The sequence below is a fragment of the Phalaenopsis equestris genome, unplaced genomic scaffold (assembly GCF_001263595.1).
Source record: "Phalaenopsis equestris unplaced genomic scaffold, ASM126359v1 Scaffold227386, whole genome shotgun sequence".
NCBI classification, from domain to species: domain Eukaryota; kingdom Viridiplantae; phylum Streptophyta; class Magnoliopsida; order Asparagales; family Orchidaceae; genus Phalaenopsis; species Phalaenopsis equestris.
Window position 1 is genome coordinate 137,550 of NW_018245376.1, and position 17,094 is coordinate 154,643.

At 38.4% G+C, this 17,094-nt stretch overlaps 1 protein-coding gene across 3 annotated transcripts in view; it reads right to left on the reverse strand.

Annotated features, from left to right (window-relative positions):
• The window catches only part of LOC110037935 (pentatricopeptide repeat-containing protein MRL1, chloroplastic), an 86,973-nt gene that overhangs the window by 3,100 nt on the left and 66,779 nt on the right, over window positions 1–17,094 (reverse strand). For all 3 annotated transcript variants that reach the window (XM_020742678.1, XM_020742677.1, XM_020742676.1), the window contains 2 exons: window positions 3,712–3,760; window positions 3,285–3,378 (listed from right to left, as the gene is read on the reverse strand). In XM_020742678.1, the coding sequence (XP_020598337.1) occupies window positions 3,285–3,378; window positions 3,712–3,760 (143 nt within the window). The remainder of the gene's footprint in view (window positions 1–3,284; window positions 3,379–3,711; window positions 3,761–17,094) is intronic.

A 17,094-nucleotide genomic window follows, 5' to 3' on the forward strand; every position in this document is an offset into this window, starting at 1 on the left:
TCCCATATCCCCCTATGACAACACTCTCTACCATAGATGTTAAAGCTGAGTCTATCTCCACTTTATCCAAGTACCAAAGTTCACTGTCATATTTTGTTCCTTTCTCTTGAAAGATCATCTTAGGAATATTCAATAAAACAACACATTTTAGTTGAAAAATAACAATACTAAAGGATAAAATGTTCACTGGAAAGAAAAAAGTATCCAAATATTGGGCAAAGTCATATAATCGATACACCTCACTCTACTCTTAACAACTACAGCCTGTTGTACCATCAGTAGTTTGGATGCTCTCTGGAGTTGCTAGATGAGATAGGAAGAGAATCCTTAGCAGTACTTGTCACATGTCGATATGAACAAGAATCTATTATCCATTCTGGTGATATTTTAGTGAAAATAGTGGTACGATCATGTGTATCATGAATACATCTGTCAAAGTGAGCATAACAGTCAATGTTACCACTTGATGATGATGAGGTTGATGCATTCTCAAGCTCATCACCTGTTTCTTTCGCGATCCTCTTCAACATCTCTAGAATCCTCACCTATAAAAACCACACCCATCTCTTCCTCATCCTCAACTAACATCAGATTTGTCAGATAGCTGCCTCTACCACCTCTTAGACCCCACAACCACGACCACAGTCACCAAACTGTTCACGTCCACCTGTCTCTCTTTCCTTAGATTGCTTGAGATAGACCTTGCTCAAATGGCCTACTTTATCGTAGTTATAACACTTGTGAGTCTCCCTATGGACACCTGTCATACCTGAGTTCGAGACGACCAAAGTTGATCGTGTACTTAGAAATCCACTCAGCCCAGAGTGTAGTTTCATGCGACTCTTGTATCATCGCAACAATGACCTCATCCAGTGAAGGTATTTTCGCCTGGCTATGAGGACTAATCTCCATTGATCAAAGATCAGATTCAGATAGGCCAGAAACCGCATAATTCTTATTTATAGAAAGATCTCCCCTTTCTTGTACCCCAAATCACCACAGCTCGACATCGCTGAGAAGTAATCAAGGTCTGCCCACAACTGCTCTAAATCTATGGAGTACTCCTGAATCGATCGATCACCTTGTACCACTACCTCTATATCTCACGTTGAATCAGGAACACCCTCGTACTATTCTTAAACCCAACATAGATTCACTTCAGTTTTGCCCAGATGTCCCACACCTTTTGATTTACTTCTAATGATGAGGCAATCAATGGACCACCGAGTTGAGTAGTCAGGTGTAAAGCAAGGTGTATGTGGCCCCCACTCATACTATCACTCTTTGGCTCGAGCTCCGTCAGATATCTCTCTAATCTCTTCTCTACTAGAGCAGCCTCGATCCAACGCGATTAACTCAGATATGTAGCTAGTCCATCAATTTTTAGATCCACAAGAGGGAGATTTAACTTCACTCGCGTCAGAGCACGTGCTGAGGTTGTGGCTCCCATCGAGACGTTGGCTTCCTATATAAGCTCAACCAAGACCTTCAAAACTTCAAGATCTATCTTTCTCAAAATCTCCAATTCCTTACCTCCTGCCCTATCTCCATCTCTCGATATTCTCAATCACAAGGAACCAAGTCTAGATCACACAGATCAAACGCAACTACCTTGCTTTTCTTGACTTGATCTTGATCTATCTTATCATTAAGATCAAAAGCAATTTAATTATTCTTTATTTTGTATGCTCGATCGCCAGTTTTTGTTCCATGCAAAGCCCCCTATTACGTCCATCAAGCGACAGAGCAACCAAAAATTTCACTTGTTTCCCCTCCACGACCCAGTAACTAAAGGTGGTGCCCTCTCCCTATTCCTATGCAGACGGAGCTTGCAATTTCCCCTCTACTTGCAGCAAATGAAGGGATTGATGTGTGCGAAGACCTTTGAAACTCCGCGTTTCTTCTCTTTTCTATGCACCAAAACAAGAGCCGTGGGAACGCAGCCCCCATCTCCTTTTCATTTGTGTGGCAACAAAGCACACCGAGACTTTCGAAATTCCCTTCTTCTGCTCCTGTGTTCGGGAAATGCAACAACAGGATCGTTGCTATCAATGGAAATGAATGCAGAATTGCTGCGCTCACTGGAAAGCAACGACGGAATCATGCAACACATAGACCTTCAGAACTCTCTTATTGCGCTCCTTTGTTTGGGAAGAGCAACAACGATAACACTGCATACAAATATCTATGCAAGCAGCTCCCACCTCCTTGCGTGCGAAGCCGAAGCCCTATCTAATTCTTCCCTTCACAGTGCTAGGGCTAGGACTCTGATACATTCAAGACAAAATTGCTTTAAAGACTTGCTCTATTCATTAATGACCTAGGCTCATATAGAATCATACAGCATTCTTACAAATTGCCCCTAGACTCTATATTTCCTATTTATAATTAGAACCCTCAAAAAGATACGAATCTCAACAATAGGAAGCAGGTTAGCTTTGAAGGGTCACAAATGAGGAAAACAAAAAGCTGCGGGGAGTAGGCATATAGCATTCCGGATGGTGAGCAGCTGAGACTATAAATTCTGCATGTGGTGGATTTCAGTAAGCATCAGAGGCGATTGTACTGTAAACAGAGCTTAATAATTTTCAGCCAGCAAAAAATATAAATTTAACTCAATGCATATTTAACAGATGAAGAGGCTGTTAGAAGCGGAATAAATATCAGGAATGCATTGCTTGAACACCCAATGACGGATAGAGAAAGACTTCTGCAGTAAAACAAAAGCTGGGAGAAGTTTGAAAGCCATTACTCAGGAATTGGACAGCATGGGAACAACTAACATTATCCAAAGAGAGAATGACGAAAACCAGGAAAGATCAAAAAGAGGGATGATTGTAAAACACCCATTACAGGTAAGATAATTGAAAATAAGCTCTAGTGATATGGACATATATAGTAAAGTGTAAAAAATACCATAATAAAATGAGAAAATAAAATTAATATCAAAGGATTGTGAAACAAGAGTTAGATTAGCAGTAACATGGATAGAAATTGTGCAAAAAAAATGTAGAGTATATTTAACACCATATGCAAAGCTGAATAGAAAGAACTGGAGAATGAAGATGCATAAAGCCGTCCTCAAATAGTTAAGATGAGAACAAGTTGTTGATGATGTTCATAGGAGCAATTTTTATGGAACATTAATAATAATTGCAGTTCAAATATTTGATCACAGAATGCACATAAAATTGAATAGAAAATATAAAAATAATGGAGGAATCTATAAACTTCCGCAGTTTAGATTGGAAATTAAGTTTTAAATTAAATAACAAGTCTTTTACCTCGTAGCAATATAGACTGATCTGTCTCCTATAGGAGATTGAATTACTGTCTTTCCTCTGGGCAAGAGTATAGTTATATAAGGTAATCTAGCACCTGTACAGTTGGGGAAAGAAAAGACATTAAAAGAAAATGAAAGCGTGTAAAACGTCACATGACGATCCAATAAAAATACAAGATAAGTAGGCCACTTAAATTTTATAATGCAACAAAAAATGACATTGAAATTTTACATTTCTCAAAAACATATTATTTCCAAACTTAAAATTCCACTCAAGCTATAACGTTCCTTTATCATTTGTAAAGGTGGTTTGACCCAATGGAAAGATCATCAGCCAGCATAATAATCAAATGTTTATATTTCAATGTCCACATCTAAATTTGATGAAGGAACCAAAATGATATTTGAAAGAAAAAAGGCCTGATTACCAGCAGCTAACCGATGCTTCAAACCTTTCAAAATTGTTAAGATATAAACCTGAAAAAATTTGATGATTAAGTTAGAAATTGGACAGAAGATAATGTCTTGTCTGAAAACTCATCATCAAAATCATGCAGAAATTCACCCCTATATACGTTGAGTTGAAGATAAGCACAATAGTAAGCATATGAATAAACAAGCACCAGTAAAAAGAGTGACCGTTGAAGTTTTCTTAGCAGGCATGGAATTAGTAAACCGGTTGTGCAACCATTGAAGAGGAACCAATGATGGAATTAATAAAAAAACGCTAGTAGCTTACATAATGAACCACATACACAAAATATAACAAGATAATGATGTGAGTACAATATATCTATATGTATATGTGTGTATATATATATATATATATATATATATATATATATATATATATAATATATAATCAAATACCTATAACATAGAACTAGAAAACAACAAAGGGGAAAAAATAACTCATCTAGCCACCTTGTTGAAACCCAGTGAAAAGAAAAGAGCGACCATATTTCTTTTCACTAAAGCTCCATTTGGTAAATGGGATATGAATTCTCCTATCCACTGGAATATCATCACTTATCATCATCACTGAATATCATCGCTTATAATGCTCTCATTAGAATCGCCACCAATCATAATCTCTTCATCTTCACTCATACGAAGAAGAGAGGGAACATTCAGAATGTTAGAAATAAATTTCTATGTCTAGCTTGCGCATGGTATAGAGACCCTCACTTCAGTAGGGTTAATGGAGGCAGGCACAATGTCTCAGCATCCTGTGAAAAGTTAATGGTTTCCAAGTTTTGAGTGCAAATCTGAACTAATGACTGATAAGCAACAACTACTATTGGAGTATGAAGTCCCTAAATAGTTAAGTTTCCATATTACGATTTAAAGTTTGATTTCAATAGGACAAGAAGAGCCTTGAAAAAAATAAAAAAATTTGCATTAAATATTTTTACAAAAAGAACAATATGAGAGAATACCTTTAAAGGCTAATTTCTACCAACATCCACAAGACTTTAAGCCAATCCACAATTTTTTTTCCAAAAGAAGGTAACATTCATTTCAACAAAAAATTTGACCATGGAAGACCTCGAAACATGACCAATAGCAACATTCACTTGAAATTGTTTATCAAAGATAGAATCCAAAAAGTATACAACAACAACAAGCCTTTATCCCACTTAAGGAAAGCAACCTAGACAGGCTTGATAAGTGGTTTCACAATGCATCGATATGAGGAAAACACTTAAATATACACATCGAAACATCATTGACATAGTAGGCATGTCTAAAGAAGAGGTGTAGTCTAGATTAGAGGATATTCTTACAATGAAGATCAATAATTCCAACCAAATAATGGTCAAAGTGTAGATTTGTAAGGAATGTACAATTGGCATTCGTGTTTGGACAACCTAAGGAAAGTTTATCAATAATAGTCATGACCCAGCCAGGAGCTTGGAATTACCAAGACAAGAAATAGATGATCAGATGATAGTGTCATATTAGTCTAATATTAACAATAATCTATAACAATTAACCAAACAGTAAACTCACTAAACCACAAAATTTCTAATACATCTTTGTAAACAAAACAAAAAAATATCCAACTGCAACAATAATTTCAATAAAGAAATTTAACACTATAAAATGATTTCCTGGAGCATATTTTCACTAAAAAATAATTTCCGTCTTCTTCTGTAAGCATATCGCTCCTCAATGCCATTTGATTTAATGAAATTTTTCTTAAAATAAGCAGTAAACAAAAAGGTTAAATTATACAACAACTTAGCTAATAATTGCAGTTCTATTTTGTATTAAACTTAAATTCATAAGCTCTAAAATGTTATATGAATGTTGTTCAAAAATGATAATTAAACATTAAAGTTTCATTTTATTAAAACTTCTAAACTATATGACGCTCAATAGAACGCAATGGAGAAAAAAGATTCATGTATCCGACCCCACTTAGTAGGATAAAGGCTTTATCTTGTCGTAAAACATCCAAATAATAGCATATTCTTGAATTTTTTTAACATTTTTAATTTCATTTCATTTAATAGGTCGTAGTAGGAATACCGGTTGTATCAATTTAAATATATCAATTATTAGTGCTTTTGTCTAGTCCTTTTCATTTTCATTTTCATGCATGAGTACAATAGCTTCTCTAGCTAATAACATAAGGGGGTGACTCCTATGATTGACTTGTACATTTATTTCATTTGGTTTTCATTTTTTTTTTCAATCATTAAAATATTTATTAAACTTACAGTACAAATATAGTATACGAAACATTTATAAAAATTAAACATGCATTTAATTTGTCAATACTATCATAAGTCAATCATTGAAAAAATGAATGCATTTTTTAAAATTAAAAATAAGTTTAGTACAGGTAAAAAAAGAAAGAACTCATCTCGACTTTTAAATGATTTATTTTGTATTGTAACTTTAGCCTTCAATTCCTTTAATGCAGTACCAATTTATATAATTCAATTCTTTAATTATAATGTTTACAAGATAACATCATATTGCATTATTAGGTAGGTAATTGACTATATTGAATTTACTCATTTTTTTGGACTTTAATATTTCAAAATTAGTTTCATCACATAAATGACAATCTTAAATTAATTTTAATAAGCTTCAATCAAATTGTAGCATTCCTAATTTAGCTGCATACCTCAAGTCATACTTCTTACTTTACAAATCAGTTGTCCTTCCAAATCTACTCTTCCCAAATAAAAACCCCAAGTATTCCATCAAATTTAATTTCACTTTAAGCTATAAATATTTATATAAATTTACTTCATGTCAATTTTTTGCAAATTCAACAATCGATTTGAACCTTTGGATTCATATACTCTTTACAATTCAATTACTGATATGAATTCTTAAGAAAAAGAATTAATACCTAATAAATTTTAAACTAAACTAAACTATTAATGAAATTAAAAATAAACCTTAGACCTAAAATTTTATTTTATTTCTTTGCTCGAAATCCACACCACTCATCGTGAGCACAACATGCCACCAACTTCAAGTGCACTCACCAGCTTCATCTCCTTCATGCATAGGGCATCTATCCCTATACTTTATGTCGCCTCTCACTCAGTACATGTATCCTCTCCTTACACTCGACGCTCAACATCGCTCCTTCGTGCTCATTCAATCGAAATTGCTCGCTCTCCAATCATTGGTGCACATGACATTGCTCCTTTGTTACATGAACACAGTGTGACATCATTCACTGGAAATTGAATTGCTCGCTTGCTAGGGTTAGTTCATTCGTTCACATCGCACTAACCTCCTTTCATCTCCTAATTGATGGAACTATATCTTTTGTTCCATTGAACTCACACAGTAAGTTCTATATTTATATGATTATTATTTATTTATTTATTCAGTTATTACACTTAACTACACAAAAATTGGACTCAATTATTATGCCTGGACTCTCTAATGATGAATTTTAAGATGACTCGCACCATTGTTTTTATCCACATCGGATAGTTTAAAAACATCTCGTGCAAACTATCAGGTAGTTGGCCTTCACATATAGATCTAAGCTTTTGAGTTAATAAGCTTGATCATACTTTATATGGCCCAATTTTGATCCTCTTTCATTGTGTCACTAATAAATACATCTACAGCTTTTTATTTAAATCATTAACCCTTCAACATACAAATGTGCTCATGTATACATGTTGAAGCTTACACATCAGTATCACCCACTTCCTCTATTGGTTTCACCATTTTAGACCTTCAAAATCTCCAACTTCCATTATCTTACTTTAAAAAAAAGCTGTTCATCAGTATTCAAAGCTCACATTGGTGCTCTTTTTTGATAGGCGCCAATGTTGCTATCATTTGCACTCACATTGCTATCAGTGATTCCTCGTGCTTAGTGCGTGCTAGCGCCACCTGCGTTTATCTATTCCTCACCATTGCAATGCATCATGTGATTTTTTTTATGCGCATACATCCTCGTGCTCTCATGTACGTCCGTGCATTCACGCATTGCGACCATTGCCCAGCACCCACAGGTGTTTGCGTTGTTGCCTAATGGTTCTTGGTGGCTCATATGAGGCTATGTTCCTGTACTCCTTTACTAACAACTGCTCTCCACTTTGATTAATTTTCCATTGCTCTGGATCTTTGCCATCATAGCTATTTTGGGCAATCTTATCTCCCTTTTAGGTCTCAATTCCATTGTTGTACATCAGAAATGTGTCAGCACAAATCTCAAGGGATTTTAATAGACTAAAAAACAAAAAAATAAAGTCAAGACTTATTGGTGAAAGACCAAACGACACTTCAACGTAGCATCAAAGAATGTCATTGACCAAGGACAAAGTCCTACTGATCCGGACCCAAAGTCGACCGGATGCAAGCCGTCCGAACCAATGGCCCCGACTTATCTAACCGAGAAGAGGCTCCACCCTAACCCCCACCTCAATATTGTTGGCCATCTCACAAGAGTCACTGAGATTGTTCATCAGAAAGTTGAAGGTTTTACCTTGACACATTTCAGAAGACCCCAAAAGAATCTTTTGCAAAGGGGTTAGTTGTTTATCGGATTAAGGTGATTCCTCCTCTGTCTAACAGCCTAATATCATTATGGCGACAGGATTTCTCCATCTAGAGGGAAAGAATCAACAACCATTGAGCCCAACCGACCAAATCCAAGTCCGGATGACCAAATGTCATCAGAAGTTAATCAGTACATTCAAGTCGGCCGAGACAAAGATCAGATTATCATAAGCAATACTCAAATCTATCCACACACCCTACTCAGCATGGTTAGGAGGACAAAACTCGTCAGACCAAGGTCCTTATAGCCCCATGCCTAAAATAGAAGGGGTCATTTCTGCAGTAAAAGTATTCAAAAATCATTCTTACTGCTACTCATTACTGTGCACTCTCTTCCTCTTGGTCTCCATCTCTCTCTCCTATTTACACTCTATACCTTAGATGGGTCTCCCAAATAAATTCGGATTCAACATCCTAAAAAATGGGTTGAGTATGGAACATATCAACAACAATAAGAAAAGCAGAACAAGGATAAGAAACACACTTGAGAGACAAAGCAAACATAGAGTGCATAAAAGATTTTGTGAAGCAACAGATCTAGGAGTTAAAGAGACCAGATGTTGGGTCAAATGTCAAAGGCTATCAGAAGCAGTAGCAGAGAGAAGAGAACAAAACCCCCAGGAGGAATCGACCCCCAACGATCATAGGGCACTATTTCCCAAAGAAAGAGCAGAAGAACCCTAGTACCAAGATAGTGTTGGGTCAAAACTGATGGATATAAAATTTTTTGGACGCCCTAAGGTCCCTTGACAGCCAAAGATTGTGTTATCTCAGCAAACTTCAGTCACTGAACCCTTTGAAAAAGTTTAAGGTACCATCACTCGACTCCTACAAAGGTCAGACTAATCTTACCGACCACATCTCCTCCTTGTTGAGGATCATCAACAACCTTAAGTGATTCATCTTTTTCACCACGCTAAAGGAGTCAGCCCTCAGGTAGTTCAATGGATTGTTAATCGGGGTAATCTTCTCCTTCGTTGAGTTCAAGAGGATGTTTTTGGCATGGTTCGCCAGTGTCAAGAAGTTGTGGAAGAGCTCACAAGCACTGTGACAAATCAGGTAAGGGCAACATGAGAGCCTACATTCATATATAACTAGATTCTAGAAGGAGATGTTGGAGATGTGGGATTTGGAACCTGTAGTAGCGCATGTTGCCTTGTCACAAGGGTTGAGAGGAGAACGATTTCAATAAGCCCTAGGCCTGCAACAATCGAAGACCTTAGTTGAACTGTTGGAGATGGCCAACAGCCACATTGTAGCCAAGGAATATGTCACCAGCCCTGCCCACCACAAAGCTGAATCAACCGATCGCTTCTCACAGAAGACAACCCCGAAAAATAATTGGTAGGCCGAAAGATAGTCAAAGACCTCTCATCCGTCCCCGACAAGAAGACAGTTGAACATACTTAGACAACAAGTGGGCCGACAAGAACAACATAGGAGGTTAGGGGAGATACACTGACCAATGACTGACTCATTATCATGAGCGCCTGTCAAACAACCATGAAGCACCCAAAGCCACTCCGCTAAGAGTTTCTATGGCAGAGTTAGTAGAGGTCATCATAATCAAAGAATAATTCTAGAAGGCGCCGCCAATAAGAGGCAGAATTTTTCTCTGGGGCACGAAGAAGTAATGCACTTATCATCGAGACCATGGCTATGACACGAAGGTATGTAGGCACTACCGGAGCCTAGTCGAGGAACTAAGAAGAGATGGAATGCTCAAGGAGTTCGTGCACCTGGAATTGCGACCCAGAGACATGGGAAGGCCCCAGTGGAAGAAATCTTGAATGAGCTAGTTCGAACAAACACCATCTATATCATCGTGTTTGTATCGACCATTTTCGGAGGAAACGGAGAATCCTCCAATCAAGCTAGCCAAAAGAGGCTCCGATCGAGAGAACTTTGTGTGGTTGTTTTCTCTCTGAGGCGCGGCTCCCCTCCACCAATAACATTCACTGATACGAACCTAACCCAAATGGGGAACCCATACAATGATGTCCTCATCGTGGTGATGATGATTAGTAATTACCATGTAGGAAGCATTCTGATCGACACTAACAAATTTGTTAACATTTCGTTAGATTCAGTGCCGATAAGTTGAACCTCCAAGTCAACCATTCAGGATAGATAATTCATCTAGGCAGCACTAATTGTACAAGGATTTCATATTGGTATTTTGGAGACCATGTATGAAGAAAAATATTGCTAAATTGTATCTCAATATCAAGCTTGTCAAATTGTAAATGCTGAGCATCAGAGACTTGGGAGATTGCTACAATCATTTCTGATGCTTGAACAAAAATGACAATACATTGCTATGAATTTTATTATTGGGTTTCCTTGATCAAGGGAGGGTTACGATAATATATGGGTTATTATTGATAGGCTCACAAAGTCAACTTACTTTTTGCTAATATGGTAGACAGATTCAGTTGAAAAGTTAACTAGATTACAGGTCAAAGAAATTACCAGATTGCACGGCATTCTAAAAGTCATTATTTCTGATAGAGATGAAAAATTTACATCCTGATTAAGGAATAACATTCAATAAGGTTTAGGTACAAAGTTGCATTTCAGCATTGTATTTCATCCACAAACTGATGGAAAATCAGAAAGATAAATTTAAGTATTAGAAGATTTGTTGCGGCTATGTTTTCTCGACTTTGGAGGCAAATGGGAATGTTGCGTTCCAATGATCGAGGCCGTCTAAAGCAATAGTTATCAGCCCAATATCAAAAAGGCACCTCATGAAACATTGTATGGCATGAAATGCATAACTCCATTGAATTGGGTCAAGTGGGTAAATTTCAAATGTTAAATATGGAATTAGTTAATGAAGCTATAGAAAAAAATGGATTAATCGGAGACAGATTGAAAGATTCACAGAATCAACAGTAGAAATATTATGACCCAAAGCACAAAGCAACAAAATTTGAAATTGGATATTTTGTATATTTAAAAGTTAGGCCAATGAAGATACAGCCAGATTTGGTCAAGGAAGCAAGTTAAATCTCAGATACATCCATCCTTTTAAAATTCTGGAAAGAATTGGTCCCTTTGTTTATAGGCAAGCGTTAACTGTTGGTATGTCAAATATTCAAGACGTGTTTCACATTTCAATGCTGAAAAAACGGGTTTCAAATTTATAGCAGAGGATTTCAGATGAAGATACTGACATGAAGAAAAAATAACTTATATTGAAAAGCCAACAAGAATTATAGACATTGATGTTAAGAAGCTAAAACAGACAATTTTCATTTGTCAAGAAATAGTGGAAGCACGGGCCTAAAAAGAAAGTCACGTTGGAAAAAAATGATGAAATGCCACAGATATATCCCTCCTCTTTTAAGTAAAGTCAAAAATTTTGATAAGAAAATTTTTGTGAGGTAAGAGCAATAACGCCCAAAAATTTTAGAATAAGCTAAAGCTTCGGCTAATTTTTAAATTACCCAAAATTTCACACCCCTTAGATTCCAATCAAATTATTTTTATAAAATTCTACATGTCATATGGTTCAATTCTATGTAAAGCACAAAATATTAATTATGAATTGATTGGGAGATATAAATTTATAAGACATTGAGTTAATTAAGTTTGATTAACAATAATTTAATCATTAATTCCTTGATTAATCTCCTGTATACAAACTATAGCCATCGACCTTCCCTTCGTATTTCTCAACCGTTGGATTTGATTGAATAGCTTAGATGGAGAGGAGTTTACCTTAAGTGTCCCACTCCCCTCTCCCGTAAACAGGAGAGAGCGAGCGGCAACCTGGGAGCAAGCCGCAAACAAAAGAGAGCGAGAAACAACCAAGGAGCCCCGGTTCAAGATAAGAGATTTCGGAAAAATTTCTAGAAGTATGAAACCTTCTTTCAAACTATTCTAGACATTCATTTCGTTCCTCTTGTTTCTATTTTAACGTTTGCTTCATATTTGTAAAAATTTTCGTTTCCAGTGGCCTTAACAAGCACCAATCTTGTGTTGAAAGCATCGAGCTTGGTTTGCAAGCTCCCGTAAAGACAATCAACACGAAACTAGCTAGAGGAAAAAAAGTTTGAAGTGATAAGAATAAAAGGGAAGAGAAGGGTAATAGTAGGTTGGCGATATTCCACGAAGGGGAGAAGTGGGGCTACAGGCGGAGGCAGAGGGAGAGGCAGCTGGGATTGGCAAAAAGCTGTTGGCTGCCGAGGAAACTCCTGGATGTTAGTGGCTGGGAACATCGGGGGTGCAGGGAAAACCAACATGCGCAAGGAGGGGAGGTGGAGGTGGACATTGGAGAACATAAATCACCACCAAGAAGAGGGACACAACCAGAGCATTACCTTAATCATCTGATACAACCCTCAAGGGGAAAATAGGACATCAGTGACTGTCCTCACAAACTGAAATCAGAAAATAACATAAGCTCAACCCTTAGACATAAAAACAAATATAAATAGAAGAGTTGGAGAAAAACAAAAACAGGAATGGAAGAATAATTCCCGCCCAAAGATAAGTAGGAGGGGCCGGTCAAGCCTCCTATTAGACCGAACATTCTCCTGCTAAAACAGTTGGGCTCGATTCAACCTCAAGCCCCGGGTGACGATTTCTTGCCCAACAACAAAAAACTCCCCAAAATGCTACAGAGGAAATCACCCCAGAGACAATCCTTGAAAGTTATCACATTCTGAGGAAATGATCCAACCGAGCAAACAAGAAGGGTGGGGAGTAAGACTTCGATCTAATGCTAAGCTCATCAAAATCAACAAAAAAGACTATACAAGGGGAAAGAACAAATAAAAATCATAGACATGACTTAAGTAATAAGTTGGTAAGAAAACATAATAAATGTAGCACATGATAAAGGTAAAAAACCAGTTGAAGGCCGCATTACATCTCATTTGGAATCAAACAGTTACAGGAGCTTCCTTCAAAAAAAATTTTTGTTTATGCATTTTCTATTACAAGCAAGAAAAACAAAAAAAAAATCAAGCATAGGAACCCCCCAAGCAGCATCAGTTGTTGAACGAACCAACGTCCGCCACACGCTCCCACATAGACTCCTCAATCCAAAGTGTCGTCATAGTAGGCATTGAAAAGAAATTAGAAAATTTGACCAAGGTCACCATATTTGGGGATGATCATTCCTACACAGATGAATTGATCTATTGCCAACTTGGCACCCAGCAAGAGGAACATTGCCTCATCATCGGAGGACTCCTCCATTGTCTTCACTGTGGCTATCATCTTCGTCAGATCGGTCCGTCAAGCACCTCAACTTCCTCCAACCATGCCTCAACTGTGGTTGCCCATCTCTCTCCTGCTTTTGCTCGAGCCTTGATAGCTTTGGCCTTCTTCTCGAAATCAAACATTTTCACCCTTGTTTTTAGTAGAGGGACGCAAGATAATATGTGGAATCCATACCAAGTAGCCAATATCGATCGGCCATACGAAAGCTCATGACTGCTGCAATCTTCTAGATGTTCTTCAAAACACTCGGACCATAGAACCTTAGTGAGGGTAGAAGTGTATGAGTCGACGCCAGGACCCTTTTTGAACCAATCCTACTTTATAACAATCAGTACGAACTTGGAATTTCTGGTTACAAAAAACTTCAGTCGATCTTTTTGCATCAGATTCCACTCGTGCGACGCCCTCTTCTGTTTCATTCTAGGGGGTGAGGGAACTGAAGTGTCTGAGTCCAGCGTCAGATTGCCTCGAAAGCTGTCGGCTAGGCCTCAACCTTGGACTCCGCTTTAGCTTTTTCCTGACAATGAGCCCCTTCTCCAAAAGCAGCAAGTGAGGACTCTGAATCAAACTCGACCTCAATCATTGGGAAAACTCGACTAGCTTCGCCCCTAGCGAAATAGTCAATGAAGCTACTAGTGGCTGGCCGAGGGGACGCCTCCTCTTTTTCCATTTCTTCTCCCAAAGGTTCATCCTCGACATCGAGCCTCAAAAAGCTTGGAAACTTAGGGGACTCCTCTCGTGGCCAACCGAAACGACCTATACCCCTCAAAGTGAGTTTAGGCTCGATCAATATTAATTCCCTAGTGGAGACTCTTTGGATAACAATAGTTGTTTCAAAAATAAAGTGAATATAATCTGAATATAAGAATGCAATTTTAGTCTGATCGACCGTCTCTTCTTCCTTCTCTTCTCTCGCCACCTTGGTGGCTTTCGAGTGATTGGCCTTCTTCCTCAGCTTCTTCTTAGAATTATAGATAGAAATCTCCATCCGTCATTTTTCCTCCCAAGTGCCCGGTGTTGCCCAGAGGTCAGCAGTCATTTGCTCAAAACCTTTTTGCGTTCTACACTTTGTTAACTATACTCCCATCAGTATACTGGAGGATAGATTGATGTTTTCCTTCCACTTTTGAAGCTAACCTTCTGATCCTAGGCAGCACGAACTTCTAGCTTCCTTTTTGTATGGCCCTCCAGTCAAATGGGTCTAGGTGCCCAATCCATGGCAGACCAAAGAAGGAAGTGGTACTTCCAGTCCTTGGTCTTATTTTTCAGGCCAACCAAATAAAATTTTTGGGTCGGCCCAAAAAACACAGCCGTCTGACTCTACTCAGAAAGAGAACATATGGAAGATCAGCTCCTGGAACCATGGAATTACCCATCGTTGGCATTAAACGACATAAGCAATAATGGTCGCAATCGAGTTCGGTTTTATGTGTCGGAATCACGCAGTAATGACTCATAATCAATCGAAGCTCACGACACAAGGGCAGTCGAAGATCCTACTAGAATTGGTCTAGGTAAAAGGCCAAGTCATTCGCACAATCATCTATCTCTCAATCATTTGGCCCTACAGTCGCGAGCTCGATGTCCTTGTCAAAAAGACAAGTGAGTTGGATGAGGGACGTGTCACCCAAAGTTAAGGCAAACCTTTTGCCTTGAACTTCCCAAAGGGGTTGCGAAGAATACTTGGAGGCCATTCAAGCAAAGGAAGGCAAACAAAGAAAAATGACAAGGAAAGAAAAAATCAAAAGTGCAAAAATAATCCAACCCTCAGTTCCTATACATAGGGTACCAATGGAAGTTGAAACGTCGCGGGAGTTGTGCCTTGATCCAGGGAACCCGCATCACATTGGCATTACATTCGAGGAAAATAATCACAAATAAGATTTTTTTGGCAAATATTAAAATTCAAAATTTTATTCAGATAAAAAATATTTTACAGGTGGTTCTTCAGTCACTTCGGACCTGGATGACAAAGCATCTTTTGATACAATACTTGTCCGCCAAATCTAAACCTATCTAAACTATGTAGCTTGAACCTAGATGACAAAGCAGGTCTCCTAGACATTCGCCAACTCCTCTCGGATAACTGCCATCTCGACCTCGTGGTCCGATATAGGGGGCGCCAAGTCTGTCGAATGTTATTGTTTAAAAGCTGTCAGCTCTTCCAACAACACTCTTATTCCAGCCTCTCATTGCATCTCTGTTTCCCGAGTGAAAGAGTCGATCGTCTCTTCTGTGCAACAGACCAATGAATACGTCGACCTCCGCCACCAACCGGTAGACATTTTCAGGTATTCTCAAAGATTTCGTAGGCGATCAACCGCCTCTCCTCCACTGTAACCAGGAGCCAGATTTCCTCCGACGGTGCAAACTGTCAGGCCACCCGACTTGCACATCCCTTCCTTCTAACGAATGAGAGGAGTCGAATCGAACGACTTAGTTTTGTCCTTCTGGTCTTCCACCCATGTCCTCTTGTAGGCAACCTGCTTAATCCGCTTTACAACTTTGAGCTTCTTAAATTCCTCCGAACATCCTCTCAACCTTCGGTAAGCTTCCCTCTTCCAACTTCTTCACCCTCTTGCCTTTCTGTTGGCTCCCACATTCAGGACTTTTTGCACCAGCAATCTGTTTCTCAACTCCGAGCCAGCTCGCTCCTAAAGACCTCTCCTTCTCCATAGACTCCTCAGAGCGCATCTTTGAAGGGGATAACCTGAAGGCTTGCTTCATCAACTCCTTGGAAATGTGATCCTCTACAGTTCCATTGCCGCTAGCAATGGAAATGCTCAAGTGGTCGACCAACTGAAGGGAAAAACTGGAGAGCAAATGCGAACAGGAAAGGTGTCAAACACGCCCTATTTATAGGTGCCACGAAAAAGAAAATCCAGAGAGTTCAATTATTAAAGGTGTTGATTATGAAATAAATGAATTAACATTTTGCACTAAATTCTCTTGTTATTATCGCAACACAACTTTCAAGAAGCAAATGAATCGAGAAACTAAATATGCACATAAAAAATGTATCAGGACAAAAGTAAAAGAAATTCAATGGACTAAAGGATAAAATGATAAAGTCATGAAGGCCCATTGGTGAAAGATCAAAAGACCATTCAATGTAGGACTAAAGGACAGCATTAACCGAGGACAAAGTCTTGTTGATGTGGACCCAAAGTCGGTCAGACACATGTCGTCCGAACCAATGGCCCAGAACTACCTAATCGGCAAGAGACTGGTTGGACGTCTCACAATATTCACCGAGGCTCTACATCATAAAGCAAAAGGTTTTAGCTTGAAAGCTTTCACAAGGCCCCCAACGAATCTTTTGTTAAAAGAGTGAGCTGCATGTCAGATTACCGTGATTCACTCTTTGCTCGACAACATAGTGTCATCCTTGTGAAAGGAGTCTTCTATCTAGGGTAAAGATTGAATAGCCAAACCAAAGCACTCGGTCGTCAGATCCCAGCCAACCAAATCAAGTTGGGATGACCAAACACCTATGTTGATGGGGCACTTCTTCCCTCCTAAGGGGG